Source organism: Colletotrichum abscissum, assembly GCF_030869225.1.
Source record: "Colletotrichum abscissum strain IMI 504890 chromosome Unknown Scaffold_8.1, whole genome shotgun sequence".
NCBI lineage: Eukaryota > Fungi > Ascomycota > Sordariomycetes > Glomerellales > Glomerellaceae > Colletotrichum > Colletotrichum abscissum.
The window spans coordinates 588,618-604,089 of NW_026850525.1; the positions used below are offsets into that span (position 1 = coordinate 588,618).

At 54.3% G+C, this 15,472-nt stretch overlaps 5 protein-coding genes across 5 annotated transcripts; 2 read left to right on the forward strand and 3 right to left on the reverse strand.

The window, feature by feature from the left end:
* Nucleotides 1–168: 168 nt before the first annotated feature.
* CABS01_04210 (uncharacterized protein) lies at nt 169–2,395 on the forward strand (the record flags this gene model as incomplete). The annotated part of the gene is made up of 2 exons (XM_060537581.1): nt 169–1,711; nt 1,992–2,395. 2 exons carry the CDS (start codon nt 169–171, stop codon nt 2,393–2,395), a joined length of 1,947 nt encoding a protein of 648 aa, XP_060390426.1.
* Nucleotides 2,396–2,663: 268 nt separating this feature from the next.
* Nucleotides 2,664–4,019, reverse strand: CABS01_04211 (phosphotransferase enzyme family protein; the record flags this gene model as incomplete). Its single annotated transcript, XM_060537582.1, has 3 exons — nt 2,664–3,087; nt 3,177–3,796; nt 3,921–4,019. 3 exons carry the CDS (start codon nt 4,017–4,019, stop codon nt 2,664–2,666), a joined length of 1,143 nt encoding a protein of 380 aa, XP_060390427.1.
* A 1,311-nt stretch (nt 4,020–5,330) lies between these two features.
* On the reverse strand, nt 5,331–5,597 carry CABS01_04212 (uncharacterized protein; the record flags this gene model as incomplete). Its single annotated transcript, XM_060537583.1, has 1 exon — nt 5,331–5,597. One exon carries the CDS (start codon nt 5,595–5,597, stop codon nt 5,331–5,333), a length of 267 nt encoding a protein of 88 aa, XP_060390428.1.
* Nucleotides 5,598–5,778: 181 nt separating this feature from the next.
* On the reverse strand, nt 5,779–6,687 carry CABS01_04213 (CCAAT-binding transcription factor subunit B; the record flags this gene model as incomplete). Its single annotated transcript, XM_060537584.1, has 1 exon — nt 5,779–6,687. The coding sequence occupies one exon, from the start codon at nt 6,685–6,687 to the stop codon at nt 5,779–5,781; it is 909 nt and encodes a 302-aa protein (XP_060390429.1).
* A 919-nt stretch (nt 6,688–7,606) lies between these two features.
* CABS01_04214 (uncharacterized protein) lies at nt 7,607–7,975 on the forward strand (the record flags this gene model as incomplete). The annotated part of the gene is made up of 1 exon (XM_060537585.1): nt 7,607–7,975. The coding sequence occupies one exon, from the start codon at nt 7,607–7,609 to the stop codon at nt 7,973–7,975; it is 369 nt and encodes a 122-aa protein (XP_060390430.1).
* Between the last annotated feature and the right edge of the window lie 7,497 nt (nt 7,976–15,472).

Sequence of the window (15,472 nt, forward strand, 5' to 3'; positions counted from 1 at the left end):
TCAGCCTCGTAGAGTCCATCAAACTCACTTATCGTCTGGTCCGTTATTTGTCTGAGGGGACTGCCAGTTCCATGTTGTTTCACTCAATCAAGCAGGTCTTCGTTCTTTGATTTTTCTTTTGCCAGAAGCGACCTTCAAATATATCTGGATTTGATAAGGTGGCCTGCAATGGCTTCATATGTCTACACCGAACTCCAAGCTACAATAGGTGACTTGAGGCTGGTCATCTTGCAGCCAGGCAGCTACCGCGACGAGTTGCGCTGCAACATTCTTCATTATCCACTTCTCGAGCCAAAGGAACCTTTCAAGGACGAAAGGCTGCCTGTGAGCGAATTGCAGAAAACTCTTCCAGATGGCTGGACGGTGGATCAAACTTTGGATGGGCGATACCTGTTCATGAGCCCACGCCACTCAGGAATCCCTAATTCTTGGAAACACCCAGATCCCGAATATGATTCGAAAGCATACGCCATGCCAGAGCATTCTGTGAGCGACATCTTTGCGTGGCACGTACCTCCATATGAGGCCTTATCCTATTCCTGGGGAACTGCCAATGACGAAGAATTCATTCACATTACCGACCCAGCCAGTACTCACAACACGCCAGCCTGGTTAAGGATCCGCAAAAATCTAGCTACTGCCCTGAGACATCTTAGATACGCGGATCAACCGCGCACATTGTGGATCGATGCCATCTGCATCAACCAAGCCAACGTTGAAGAGCGTGGGCGACAAGTCAAGCGGATGAGCCAGATTTACCCACTTTCCGAAAAGGTGATAATCTGGTTGGGCTCCGAGTTTGAGGATAGCAAACATGCGCTGGAGACCTTGGAGTATTTCAGTAAACAGGTGGAATATGTGATTTCTCATCGGTGGGGAGATGCCCCCAACGCCGAGCAGCTTGATTGGTGGCGAGACGACGTTCCTCTGCCCTGGAAGGACAGGACTTGGAAATCCATATCTTCGCTACTCCATCGACCATGGTTCGAGCGTGTCTGGGTTCTGCAGGAAGCTCTCTTGTGCGACCGTGTGGTGCTTCAATGCGGCCGAGACGCTATCGCCTGGGTCGATGTACGCAAGGCATTACTGGTGCTCCGACAGAAGTCAAGTCTGCTGCCAGATGATATTAGGCGTCGTCTCTTCCCATATGCACGAGGCTTGATGGCACCGCCGCTCGCTTCGTGTGAGCACCTGTTACTCTGGACGCGGAATCAGCAATGCTCAGACCCTCGAGACAAGGTGTACGGAATTTTGGGCTTAATGGATCCCAGAATCGTAGCCAAGATCGAGGTGGACTATTCTTTCCCTCCTTGGAAGACATTTGCACAGCTCGTTTTAGCTGAACATGACGTCTACCAGAAATTGAACATGATCAATAATTGCGGCATAGCGACGCGTCCCGAGGGGTGCCCATCGTGGGTACCAAACCTGGAGCAACCAATAGAAGGTGCCAACATAGGGTACTTGAGCATTCGAAGATTTTACGCTTCTGCACGCTCCAGTGCTGTGGTGAAGCTCATCGAGCCGGCTGACCATCTACAAGTCACCGGGAGACGCGTGGCCATCATCAGTCGTGTTAGCGATGACTTGAACGGCACATTCGTACAACTCATGGAAGTGGTCCGAGATTGGGCACCGAAAGATCCACAAAACGACATGTACGTCTCGGGAGGACTTTCTATGGATGCATATGTCGAAGTCCTTGTGCGCGGTAGGACCAGCGACAGAGCTCTGGGGGATAATCCGCTTCCATCCATCCGGCGGCTTCGCGAGCTGTTGACATCGGCACTATATAAAGACAAACTTGATGGTGAGGTAGCGCGGGCATTCAAAGATTGCTTCTTCGCGAACGAATGTCTCTTTGTTACCACGGAAGGGTACATGGGTGTCTCTGCGAGAGGCCTGCAAGAAGGCGAGTCCCCTCCATCTCAAGACTTACCTCTAAGGTAGTCAATCGATTTCGATCGTGTGAGGTTAACCTCTAGAACTAGGCGATCAAGTTGCTGTGATTCTTGGATGCGACTTCCCACTGATTCTACGGCCTGGAGATCCCGGCCGATACGAGGTCGTTGGGCCGTGTTTCGTTCATGGGCTAATGCTCGGCGAGGCCTTGAAGCCACCTTTAAAGCCGCCGTGGAAAGATGCGCTTCCCGTCACCAAAGGTTGGGCGATGCCGTATTTCATCAACACCGAGACGCTCGAGCTTATGAAGACCGATGTGAGGCTCGGTTCATTGCCTCTTGACTGGGAAGAGGTGGCGTCAATCGATCCCTTTTTGCCGCCCTTCGTGTTCAAGAACAAGAATGATGGGCGTATCAGTGTTAATGATCCAAGGATGTCGGTAGACGCTATACAGAAAAGGGGTATCGAACTAGAAACTCTAGTGTTGACATGATCCGGGGCAATGTCCTTGGATTTCCCTGGGTCACATCTAGAAACGTTGAAGTAAAGAGGTATCAGTAGTAGTAATAATAGTCTATGAACTCCACGTCTTGAGACCTTCTTGTCATATGGCTTATTGACTCACCCTGCCTTACGACATGTCATCAAGCACAATATACCCAAAGCACTTGCGGAGAAAACAACATGTCACAGCATCACCCAATCTCTTACATGATTCGCATCTACCCAAACGCTGGCTACATACACCAACCCATCCCACCTCACAACTTCGCCTTCCCCCCACTCTCAGCCTGACTCCTCCCAACAAGCTCCCAAGCAAACTCCGCCAACGGGCCCCTCGTAACAGCAAACCTCTTCGCCTGCTCACTGCTCGCCTGCCCCTGCGCCGCCCTCGCCGCGATGCCCTGACACACGCCCGCCAGCCGGAACAGGCTAAACGCCGCGCCCCACGACAGCTCCGCCGCGGGCGTCCACCCGCCGCCCACGGGCGAACCGGCGGGGGCCTGCGCCGCCTCGGCCGTGTACCACCCGACAATCTCCTCGATCGTCGGCAGACCCGGGGTAGCGCCGGGGAGGAAGCCGTCGTTGGCGTAGAGACCGCTTCCCGCGCGCGAGGCGGTGAAGTAAGGGTGGAGGAAGTTGCAGAGGTCGGAGAGGGGATGGCCTACGGTGGACATTTCCCAGCTAAATTATTGTCAGCCTTGAGACAAGTTCATAACTTGATTGGGGAAGAAGAGAACGAGAAAGAAGAACGGGGGGCAGGGAAGACATACTCCAGAATACCAATCACCCTCGGCTCCGTCTTGTGAAAAACGAGATTATCAATCTTGTAATCCCCATGAATCAACGTGCCCCGGTCCTTGGGCTGCCGACTCTTGTCGCTAAAAAACGCAACCATCTCCCCAAAATGCGGCAAATCCCCAACCTTTTCCCCCGTCTCCAGATCCACCGCCGCCGCCTGGCTCTTGCAAATCGTAGTCCACGTCTGAATCTGCCGATCGTAGAACCCGCTCTTCTTGCCAAACGTCTGCAGGCCGACGTCCTCGGGCGCGACCCGGTGTAGCTTCGCCAGCGTCAGCGTCGCCGCCTTCCACAGCGCCTTGCGCTCCTCGGGTGAGGCGACCTCGGGCATGGCCGCGTCCTCGAGGATGCGCCCGTCGAGAAACTCCATGATGTAAAACGCGGTGCCGACGACCGACTCGTCCTCGCAGAGGCAGTAGGCCTTGGGGACCGGTACGTCGGTGGGCTCGAGGGCGTGGATTATGCGGTGCTCCCGCTCGACCTTGTGCGCGGCCTTGGAGAGAAGCTTTCCGGGGGGCTTCTTGCGCATCACGAAGCGCTTGTTCGTCGCGTCGGTGAGTTGGTATGTCGGGTTCGACTGGCCAAAGCCAAACTGTAATGTGTGGGAAAAGGCCAATGTTAATCGAGGAAAGGAACGTTCCTTCTAACCACGGGCAAAGAAAAGAACAAGGCATTGAAGAGGCAATGCTGGTACGGAAGGCGGGCCGTAGACGTACCTGTTTAATTTCCAGTGGCGTCTTGATCTGCGGCACATTCTTCTCGATATATCGTTCCAGCGCCTGCTGGTCGATTGGGTGTCGCACGCGTCCTGCCATCTTGTGCTGTGCCGTCCTTGGAGTGTGGAAAGACTGGGTTCTGAGCTCAAGGGTCGTGTCCGCTGCTGATTTCCAGTCGAGTATCGCGGATTGTAGTCGCAATTGGCTTAAATAGTACAGGTTCTCACTTCGTAGGGATACTTGTCGGATTAAACCGGCTGCCGATGAAGATATGTAGTCAGTCGAGGTCGTTGCAGGTCCGCCGATGCCGTCAAAGTTCTCGGTCGTAGAGAGGTGAATTTCGGGGTACAATATTAAGGTACCACCCACCTAGGCTGGCCGGCGCATCTCTGGTTCGGACCTTTGCCAGCCTCGGTTCGTCCCCCAGTGACGTTTTAGCGGGCACGCGGGGGTGAGCCGGGGCCTGGAATGCTATCCAAAACTCCATACAAGGTGGGCGGCCGAGAGAGCAATCTGATTGACTCCCCCAAAGCTGCCCCCAGCCAGCACAAAGATGCCGAGGTCCACCGGCCTAAGGAGCCTCAGAGCTGTCTTAGCTTTAGGACTGTCCAGTCTCCAGAGCGGGGGAGACGGACGCAATTGGGGAACCTGCACCCGACTCAGCCCAGGGTCTCCTTCACAGATGGTCCTTGGGATGCAGCAGAATGCGGAGGTGGAGGCGGGCCTCGATAGCCGCACCCGACCGAGCCAGAGATCCAATCTGAACTATTGAAGCCAGCCATTCCGTTCCTTCATGCATGGCCCTGATCGAGGATACGTCGCCACGGCCCCTTCATCTGCTGGTCCAAAAGCCTCGTTCCTGTGCTGCATGATCCATCTTGTAGGTACTTTGGAAAGAAGCCCATCCTAGCTCCGAATCCCTCCTTCACATAGAGTGTTGGTGTAAATCGTGGATAACATCCTCCTGGTCACCCTCAATGGCACGCATTTGCAGTAAAAAGACTAAAAGGTATAAATTGCTCAAAAAGTAATAAAAAAAAGTTCGTTAAATCCGTGTTTCTCTCCATACATACGAATCCGGCGACGGATTTTGCCAGGAAACCCAGTCTATCTCCATCAATCCAGCAAGTAAGAAGTGGTGAGGCAGATAAATATAAGCGTAGATATCATCTTCAATCATTCTCTTGTTCCCGTACATCAAACTCGCGGCACACCACTGGCTGGCGGCTTTTCGTTTTGGGTTTTTCTTTTCTCTTCGTTTCAACTCCCTGCTGAATCACGAAATATAAAATAAAAAAAAGGAAGCCGTTGGTAGCCAGACCATCTGCCCAATTCCCACACTACCGACCATTCCCCAAGAAGAAGAATCCCTGGTCCAGGAAAAGAATTGTGACACGAAGTGAAGTCAAATCAAAAACAACAAGGAGAAGGGGGTAATCGAGTAAACACAAGAGGGGTATCCGTCGTTTCGAGTCGTCCATGCATTCTTCCCTCCCATTTCCCTTGCGGCCACCCGTCTAAACGGGCGCCATGCTGTTGCCAGTCGATAATGTGTATTAGCCGTGAAAGCGAAAAAAAAAAAGAGGCGCGATAAAAAAAAAGCCAATGACGACCGAAATGGCATCGGCTAGACCTGGCAGCCAGAGAGCAATGAGAGTCCTGTGTACCGGCCCGCATGCTGCGTATAAAGACATCTGGAAAACTCCAGCCCCTATAGACACATCCCGTACAAGCTCCCTCCTCTCCTTTGTAACCCCAATTCGAAAGAGTGGAGATGGCTACAAGTCGTCTCTGCAGACGGTCGTGACTTCGTGATCGAAATGCGCGACAAAACATGAACGAATAGTATGGCTGCGAATCAAGACTCGTCATCCTCCTCCTCGTCCTCTTCAGGAGTCTCGGATGCTTTCTTGGCCTTCTTGTTCGAGCTGGAGTCGTCGGCTTCCGATTTCCTCTTGGAGCCGGCTTTGGACTCGACAACGTCCTCGGGACCCTCGCCAGAGCCACCACCCTTCTCGCGCTCGATGGCGGCAACCTCCTCAGCAGTGAGGAAACGGCCTCCAGGTCCGCGAGGCCGGCGCATAGCATGGTTGTGCCTTGACTCGTGAAGGTATGGCTTGCGGCCCTTGGACGTCAGACGCAGCTGCTCCTCCAACTTTTGGCGTGCGACACGACGCTTGAGAATACGATGGAACTGCTTAGCATTGACGTAGAGGGGCGATTCCTCGACACCACCGGCGGGCATCTCGGGTGATTGCGGGTGAGGCATAGCTTGAGCCTGAGCCATTTGCGGCGGCGCAACACCAGGTCGCGCGCCGACGTGATTCATCATACCCTGCGCCGTAGGTACTCCGGGGCTGGTGACTTGACTGAGGCGTCTCTGGCCCGGTAGCTGCGAAACGTTGTTCATCTGGGTGGGTGATCTAGGATCGCGACTCTCCTTCTTCGCTCCACCCATTCGCGGCGAGGTTTGGGGCAAACTGGGGTCCGACTGCATGTAAGGGTAGTTGGATCCCGACGCAGCTGCAGTTGCCGCCATGGCGGCGGCTTGGATTTGAGGCATGCCATAATGCATTCCCTGCTGGGGGACGTTGTACTGTGGCTGGTACATGTTGTGTCCCTGTTGTTGAGAGGGTGATTGCTGTTGAGACAGGATAGGTGACGTCTGTACGCCGTGAGGAGAGGTGATGTTGTTTCCTGTGGTGGAGTTCGTGTATCCGGAGTGGGCGTTTTGAGGTTGTTGAGGATATTGTGCGTATTCCATCATACTGGGGTCAAGCTTGTTCGAGGGATGATCAAGTTATGCAATGAAGGCTATTGTCTTCGTCGCGTAGGGTATCGGAACCAATAAGAAGCCAGCTAAGTGGTGTAGCTTGACAGCAGCTTTGGCGCGGTTGAGAAAAACGTGACCGTGGGAAGGGAAAAAAAGGGTATCACGGCTATGGGTCGCGAGTGACGAATGAGTTGCGACGAAAGCTGCCTTTCTCGTGAGGAGTGAGCTTTAAAATGACTGGGACGGCCCGTCTGCTTGGGTTGAGTTGGGCACACGGATTGGGAGCCGGCGGTGTCCTAGGGTCCTTTTTCCAGTGTATTGGGAGCGGAGGGGCTCAATCTATTGGTGATGCGTGGATGAGCTGGCAGTGGTGCGCGACGCAAGTGGCCGACCACGGCATATGCGGGCTGATGTAGTCGCGGGGCGGACGAGGTGGGTGGCTGAGCCTGGGGTCAGAATGACAGCCACGTGAGAGCGGCGAGAGTGTGTGGGTTCGACAGAGGCGGGCAGGTATGTCGAGGCTGCTACCGTGCAAGGCGGAGGCGAGGCGGCGTCGGTTCTGTTGCTTCTAGCCGATCAAGGGCTCCTTGGTCCTGGGCTGGTCTACCGGCTGCACAGCGGGAGCGGGTAGGGCAAGAGTCGGCTTGTCCTTGTTCTTTTGGACGAAACAGGTCGGTCGGTGCCTTGAGTTCTCCAGAAATTAGAGACCGTTTAATCCTTTTCCACTTCGCGTCGTTAGATCTGTCCAACCAAGAATGTTAGTTTTCCTGTATATAAGCCAGAGCTCGGGATGATGCGACAAAGACAAGCAGATGGGGTGGGGTTCATGTTTCTCTCCTGGCGTCTCGGGCCACCACTTGATGCGCTGGCAGACCTCGCATGCATGACGGAATATGCAGAGACAAGGCCCACCATGCCAACCTACGCCGCGACACTTCCCCTTGATGCGGTTATGGTGGCGGCGCAGAGCCAAAAGACAGTCCGAGCTGCGTTGACAGAGCCCGTGCTTGTACCGGTGGAGGGGAAGGGGTGCCTGTACAGGGCGCTGTCGTGTATCGCTGCCACAAGTCAAGCTAAGCTCACTGAGCGCTTCGCAACAACGTCCATTCCACTGGGAGTGCACCTCGATGTGGTGGTAGTGGCAGGCATGAGAAACCTTTCCAATGCGCTGCTGGTGCTGCTGCTGCGTCGATATGCCGCCGAAGGGGTGCTTCGAGAAGTCGTAGAAGACTTGATGCGAAGCACAACAGTCGAGACAGCGGAACGTCAAAGGATGAGGTAGTGAAGACCCTCTCCCCTAAGGGCTCCCCTAAGGGTGACGCGAAGGCCCGCAGATGACAGGAAAGAGACAAATTGACGTGTACATAGTGAAGGGGAGGGGGGAGCACCGAGGGATGGGTGGTTACACCCCCGGAGAGCACGGGAAGAGTACGAGTGCTGGAGATGCTGAGGACAATGTGATAATGAAGAACGTACAATAAACGTACCACGAAAGTTGGAGATCTGGGTGTAATCGCCGATGAAAGCGATGTGCCGCGAAGGAGGTGTGAATGTTATGCGCCCTACTCAAGTCAGTAAGCATGTGTTGTCCATCCCGGTTTCGAAGAACAACAGGTGCACACAAATCGTGTGTGTGTGAGGAATTGGGAGAAAAGAACAGACAACAGCCAGAAGAGTATCCGTACTGGTCCTGTTCCAAGAATTCGTCAAGTTTTCTCCCTCTTCCACTTGGCAATGCCAGATAGATAGGTAGCCCGAGATATGAAGCGCCGAATTTGACAGAGGAGCCAAACTCGGATAGCGTACAAAATAGAAATGACCAGGCGGGATAGGGAAGGAAGATGGCGGCCGTCGTCAGGGACAAGGAAGCGCGCGTACAAGGCTGGACAGGAGGGGCGCCAAAGGACTTGAGTCGAGTGGCATGCGAAACGTACCTGGTTGGCTGAATTTTTGGCTTTGGGGGTGAAATTCTCGGGGATTGGCTCCTGGTCTAAGTCGAGACGAAGCTTTCTGATAGGCTTTTGACTCGAGTGTCACGATATGAGCTTGAATTCGCCTCCGAAGAAGCTATGACGCGTTGCGCGATAGAATGTTTGGCGGGAGGGCGAAAGTGCGACGCGGTTGGGCTGAGTAGCCTTTTGCTGTGGTCGCGGTGCGCTGCGCTGATGCGATGCGATGCGTGCGGTCCGGAGCGCTGCGGTCAAACAGGCAGAGACGGGAAAAGATGCTCTTTTCCGCAGGTCGCTTCAGTCACCTGATGAGCGAGCAGTTGATATTGCTACTGGTGTTGGGCCAATAGACAAGATGCTTGGTCGCAGGATAGCGAGAAGATCAAAGTCGACGATGATAGGACCTCTCTGGGGGGATTCCAAGTCGCGAACAATTCACGACTGTTGGGTGAGTGGTGAGTGGTGAAATGTGAGTGGTGGTGTCAGGTCGGGGGAGACGTTTGGAGAGTTGAGGGAGGGACGTGAGTGGTCGCAAGAAAAAACCGAGCTGATTTGCTGGGTTTTGTGGGAGGGCGGGTTTTTTCTGGCTTTTGGCTCGTTGGATTCGCTGGAGCTTTTCCTTTTGGCGAACTGGGGCTCTTTGGCACTTTGTACGCCTGTTTCGGAGGGTCGAGAGGGTCGAGAGGGAAAAAAAACCAAGCAAAAGGTGCGTGGATCCTGAAGACACGAGTGTGAGTGTGTGGCGTCGGCGGAAGATGGGTCACCTTTTTTTTTCCCTCTTGCTGGGATCAGGTGGGCCTAAGGCTGCGAAGAGAAAGGGGGGGTGTGTTTAACAGAAACTGCGGTGGGAAAGACGGAAGGAGGGGAAAGGAAAGGGAAAAAGGCCAGGGCGAGGAAGGTGAGAAGGGCAAGGCAGCCAGGCAGAAGAGGGGTAGGGGGGGTGGGAAGTGGGAAGGGGGTATGGTTTGCTGACGTTGACGTCGCAGTGAGGGAAGGAAGGAGCAAAGCAGACACGGGCGGACTGGGAGAGGGTAAGGGCGGGAAGTGAGGAAGTGAAGTCTTGGGTAAAGCCGCACCGTGGTACTCCGAAGTGGTGGTGGTGGTGGTGGTGGTCCAACCTACAGCAATGGAAGGTACGCACACACGCCCCCTCCCGCGTTGAGGTGTAATTATTTTCTTTCCACTTTCTCAGGACGTCGTCGCCAGTGCGAATGCACCACGCCAGACAGGAAGTTGGGCTGGCAATAAAAGTGGCAGAGTCGGTAGGCAGGGCCGGGCAGGGCAATGTTGCGTCACTGCTTTTCTTCCTTTCTCGATCTGAGTCGTCGAAATCTGCGTTGTCTGTCTTATTCTTGGGTTGCCTTCCCACCACCGTCTTCTGGCGGTGTGTGTAAGTGACCGTGAGGTGTGTAGAAGGAGGCAGGAAAGAAAAAGTGCGCGCGGGCGTTGTGCTCGGTGATGCGTTGCGTTGCCGCTGACGGCTTGCCTGTTTGCCTGCCTGCCTGTCGCGCTATGTTTCCCCCTCACTGTCACTTGCAGACCTTTTCTGCTTTTCTTCACGTCTGCTCTTTGGCGATTCTTCGCGCGCGTCTCTTTGCAGCTTTGCTAAGATGTCGTCCGCACAACACGCCCTGGTTTCAAGATTGATAGAACGCCAAAATGCGGAGCGGATAGGCTTAGCTGATGATTGGCGACCGATTGATATGATGGTCGAGGGTCCAATGGAATGACACCAGCTTGGGCGACCCTGGTGTCTGTTTCCAAGTGCTGTTGAGGGACGAAAGCTGATTGAATGATTCGACTCGCTCGCTCTCTTGCTGTTTGCTCACCCTCTGTCTCGTTCTCCCGTCCTCTCTCTTTTTTTTCTGCCTTCGCACCTTGTCACGTTTGGGTGGGTCGGGAAGGATTGATTGGTTGGGGCGGAGGAGGAGGTGGAAGACGAGGGAGAATTCTGGTCCATGATTTGAGGGGCGGGGACCATTAACCCTTTAACATCTCTTACTGGCTAAATAAGCGGGTCCGGGTGGGACATTGGGTGTGGCTGGCGTCGCTGGCTTCGCTTCTGATTTGCTGTCATGACGTGATTCTGAGCTGGGTCTGCTATGCTCACACCTCTTTTTCTCCGACAGAGAGGAAGGAGGGGTGCGCTCTGGATGGATCTGTGGGAAGAAGTGGGTCTTTCCCGTAAGGCATCCAGTCATTTTCCCATTCTCCCGTCGCTCCTTCACTGCTTGTCGAATTTCCTGGCCTTGGTTTTTTATTTCATTTTATTTTTGAATTCATGTGCAAGAAAGTCAGGTGCAGAAGTAACTATCTCCCATTGTCCTAGGAAGGTACCAGTGTTGTTACTGAGGATGGAGGTCCCTCTAGTTGACAAATTTCGTGCCGAACATCTCAACTGTTATCAACAAGTCAGCATCTTCCCGTGTGATTTTGATAGCGTCTGCTAGAAAGAAGTTTACATTCCCGAACGTGGCTCGTCGCCCTCTTCCGTTCATGGCGACCTTTCTTTTCCCTCTAGGTTCCTCCGAGCGCTCAGCGTCTGCCTGTCAACCTCTTTGATTTTCTGCCCTGGTCCTCTAACTCTCGACTTTTCCGCATGGGGCAAAGTCTCCATCTGCCACGTTACTTCAGCACTTCCCTCTCTTAAAGCAAGGCTGCACACGCCAGCGACGACAGAAAACATGAGACGAGGAGGGACTCATCGTACCGCTGTCGCTCAATGCCCATCCCGACCTCCCGGCAGGATGACCACTTTTGGTCCATGCTGACCCAAGCTCCAGCTCCAACACGACACGCGATATGCGGTGCAGCGCTACAGATAGACAGACTGCACTCGTTATTCTCCCGAAGCTCCAAGTTCTAGAGCTATTGAGGCGGACCCTACTGCACTGTACCTTGGGCTACCTCACCACGCCTCTCATCCGTGTCTTCCCATTTTCTCAGCCGTCGTTTCATAGCACGGCTGCGGTATGCGCGTACGGTATGGGTGACGCAACAAACCAGCCGGTCAGCGTCGGCACTGAAGCGAAAACCTGATCCATCATCCAACACTCCGAGGAATGAAGCCGATCGACAGCTTGTGAGCTGGCACCTAGCAAGGCCTAAATTTAGTGACCGACGATTCACTCGGGCTGCGCATCTTCTGTCTTCCGCCTTCGACACTGCCAGGCTGCCTCATTTTCCTCGCCGCGACGAGTACGGGAGTGGGACACGGACAGTGCGAGCAAGGGGCACTTGAGCGGAGAGCAAGAAAAAAAAAGGAAGAGGCGGTGACGGCTGTTCTGCTCTGCCCAGTGCCGCCAACTACTCTGCTAGCCTCCCTCGGCTGTTGGCTTTGGAACGGTGAGGGGCAAAAGAAGGTCAGGTTGACGAGCGACGGGGAGGCTGGGAACGAGACGTCCTGACGACTCGGTTCATTCGAATTGAAATCCCCAAGGGTACTGCTGCCGGATGTGATATTGTTTCCAATATCTGGTAGCATATTCAGGGTAAAAAGCCTCAACCTGAGTATTCTTGCCAGCGCTTAATTATCACAGGCCGGTTACGGTACTCTCATTTCAAACGACCGGGTAGAATTCCGAATCACTGTTTCCGGGTTTCATAGACCACGGCAAGATCACCAGCTGCTGGTACGAAATACCTACCGACACTGCTGGTGGTCCTGATGCGGACTGACGGTTTGCGCTGGTTGGTAGCTCGCCAGGGGATGGGCTCGAAGGCTGGAGCTCACACTGTCGATCGGTTGGGCTGGACTACACGGTATTGGTGCGGGCTGGGGTGGTCCCCTGCAACTGTGACGCGACTCTGTGTCTCCGGGTTTCCTGTCCCAGCTCCGTCCGCGCCGCATCACACACCTTTCTTCTTTTCACGGCTTGGGGCAGCACAACGAGATATTGCGAGGGCCCACCTTCAGCCACTTCGGCCCCACGTGACACACACCGCATAATTTTCTGACGAAATATTTTTACGGCTCTGGATTTCTGAAGCAGCGCTTCCCTGACGAGCCGCTGTGCTCTGCAGGTACGTACCTGCATCCTGCGCTGCCTCTCACGGACTCCTCGCGTTCCTCACAGGCTCCCACCCTCCTCGAACAACTCGAGCGGGGGAACTTTGGGGTGGCGCTCATAGAAGCTCAGAAGGCGGAAAGTGGTGCACCCATTCACAGCTCTACAGTATTCGTATGGATACAGACAATTTGCTTCAGTTCCCAAGGCTTTGGAACAAAGTAGGCAATAGCATGGATGAAAAAGCCACATATCGCAAGCACGACTATCGAACAGACACCAATATCAAAGCTTGCCGACAACGGACTGCCGAACAGATACACAACACAGCATACGCGGTTTAGCCCGTGTTTTCGTACCGCATCCAGTGCGAGGTCTCCGTCCCGAGTGACTCGGAGTCACGAAACCTGCATCCGGCCGCTCGGAGATAGCTACTTACAGAACTCTGACTGCAGCAAGGACATGCAGCCTGGGTATCAAAGGCTTGATGTCTGACGCGCTGACAGTCGCAGTGGGGTTGCCCGGGCGCATCGGTCGTTGCATTCGCTCAAGCAGCGGCTGCAAGTTGACAATAACGCGGGGAGTCTGAGAGACTGTACCTAGTCTGTGGCAGCTGGACAGACTACAGAGTACGGAGCACGAATATAGCAGTACGGATATAGCCTGATAGGCAGACATCTGCTCACTCCTCATGTCTGCCCCGTGCTTGGAATGATGCGCGAGGTCAGGTGCGCAGCTCCAGCAAGCGGCCGAAGTGAATCCGCCCGCGCTGGTGATCCGTCGTGGGCTGAGAGCCGAAAGTTGGAACGTCGCAACAGATCTCAACCCTCTGTCCCTAGACGGAGAGCCTCCGCCTCGTCCTCGCACGCATCGAGTAGCGGGCGAACGTCGTGACGCGACAATGATTGGACCAGAATCCCCCTCGAACGGATTATTTGAGTGGTTGGAAACACATGATTTCTGCAGCTGCTTAATGGTCAGCTGTCTCTCTTCCACGATTCGAGTGGGCGAGAAAGCGTCACGCCTCTTCCAGGGTACACAGACATTGAGCCAGTCTGAGGGCAAAAGACCAGGGCTGAGGGGCACACCGCACGCTGCCTACGCTAATCTGCCACTCCCGTCGCCCGGCATTTACTATCAACGTCTATCAATGCTCGATCTGGCGTGACAGGCTGACAACATCTCGGACGAGGGCCACCCTCAGTCTGGGAACGCCGAGCCTCCTTGATGTTACAGCTATCTAGACCAACGTTCTGGTGGCACATCTCCTTGCACTCCATGTGTTGCTTCATCCTCACCCCATGCTGATCCATCTGGAGCAGTCACGAACTGATACAGGAATCAGAGGCGCTTCGGACCCCTTCTCACGAAGCCGTGCGGTCACTGCGGTCTAGACTCTACCTGGAACCGAGCTTTGACATGGCTCACTTCTTAATGCTCACCCATCACGCTGGCGTTTATGCGACCCAGGTATCCGTACTTTCGTACAGATACATACTACCTAACTTCTCCTAGTCGCCTTGCCAGCTTCAGTCGTATGTTTACGTTGGGTTCAGTTCTGGCTTTCTGCCTGAAGCGCCCAATTAGGCCATCGCCCAGCCGCAACACGATCCGCCAACCGAGTTGTTCCCATTGATCCGGCAGAAGAGACATCCGCCCCCATAGCTGAAGCTGGGGTGGTCAACATCTCACGTTCGTGACCGAAGGACAGAAACGTGTATCCGTACTCTGGGAGAGGGCGGGCAGCATATCCTTTCCGCACGTTCTCGGACAAAAGTCGAGAAAACAGCGTTTGTCAATCAGTTTGGGAGAGAATCCGTGTCTTGCTTCCAAAGCGCAGGAGCACAGGACACAGACGTTCTCGCACGGAGGACGTCTGATGTCTACTGAATTCTATCTTGTTACGTCTATTGCGCAATCCCGTCCCAGGGCGCTCCCGCACGTCGTGCGATCGACATATCGCCCATCTTATTTTGTCACCAGGCTACAGTCTCCTTCTGCCTTCGCAGGCTCTGAATGACATGAATAGTACGTACGGATATTGGAACTCATGATTACTCTCAAATTTTCGCCAGACGCGGCTCAAAATCAGTAGCACCGTTACACAGTCAACACCTACGCGCCCGTACTATTTGTTCCATTTCCCGATTCTGCAATCAGCTACCCCTCCACCCCGGTCGCAAGAAGGGATCTCCCGCAGCTCTCTCGCGACGAATGAGGACCGTTTTCTCGACTTCTGCTTTCCTATTCGGCGCATCTCAAACCACTCTATCCTCAAAAGCTAGCACCACGCCACGATCCCTTCCCCCCCTCCCCTTTCTTACAGTTTACTCGTCCACTGCGCTAACGAACCGGCTGTAGTGGATGGATGTCTCTTGTTCCTGGCGCTTGAACTGTGAATGACGCGGGGCGTCCCCAAGTAAGACTGGCGCGATCATCAACTGGCTTGTGAACGAGTGCGTCGACGCGTCGAATTTCAAGGTGTTCATGGAAGCCTGTAGTCACGATTTTCTTTGGTCATTTCGCGGCTCGGTGCACGTGAGGGTTGACGCTGCCGTTCGTCTCTACCGGATGCGCCGGCGAAGCTTGCTTTCGTGGATGGTTTACGAATGTCTGCGGCGCTTGCGAGGGACCATTCTGCCCCCGGTGAATGGCTGCCAGACGATATCACGGGATACCACGGTGGCTGGCTATATCTTGTTCCAAGCCTCCGGGTGCCTTGGTCTCGGTCCATTTCTCCGTTATCCACCTTGAACGCCTACTACTGTGATGGTGACAGGTTTCGGATCGCAGATGGACATTGAGACGTTTAGTTGGACGAAG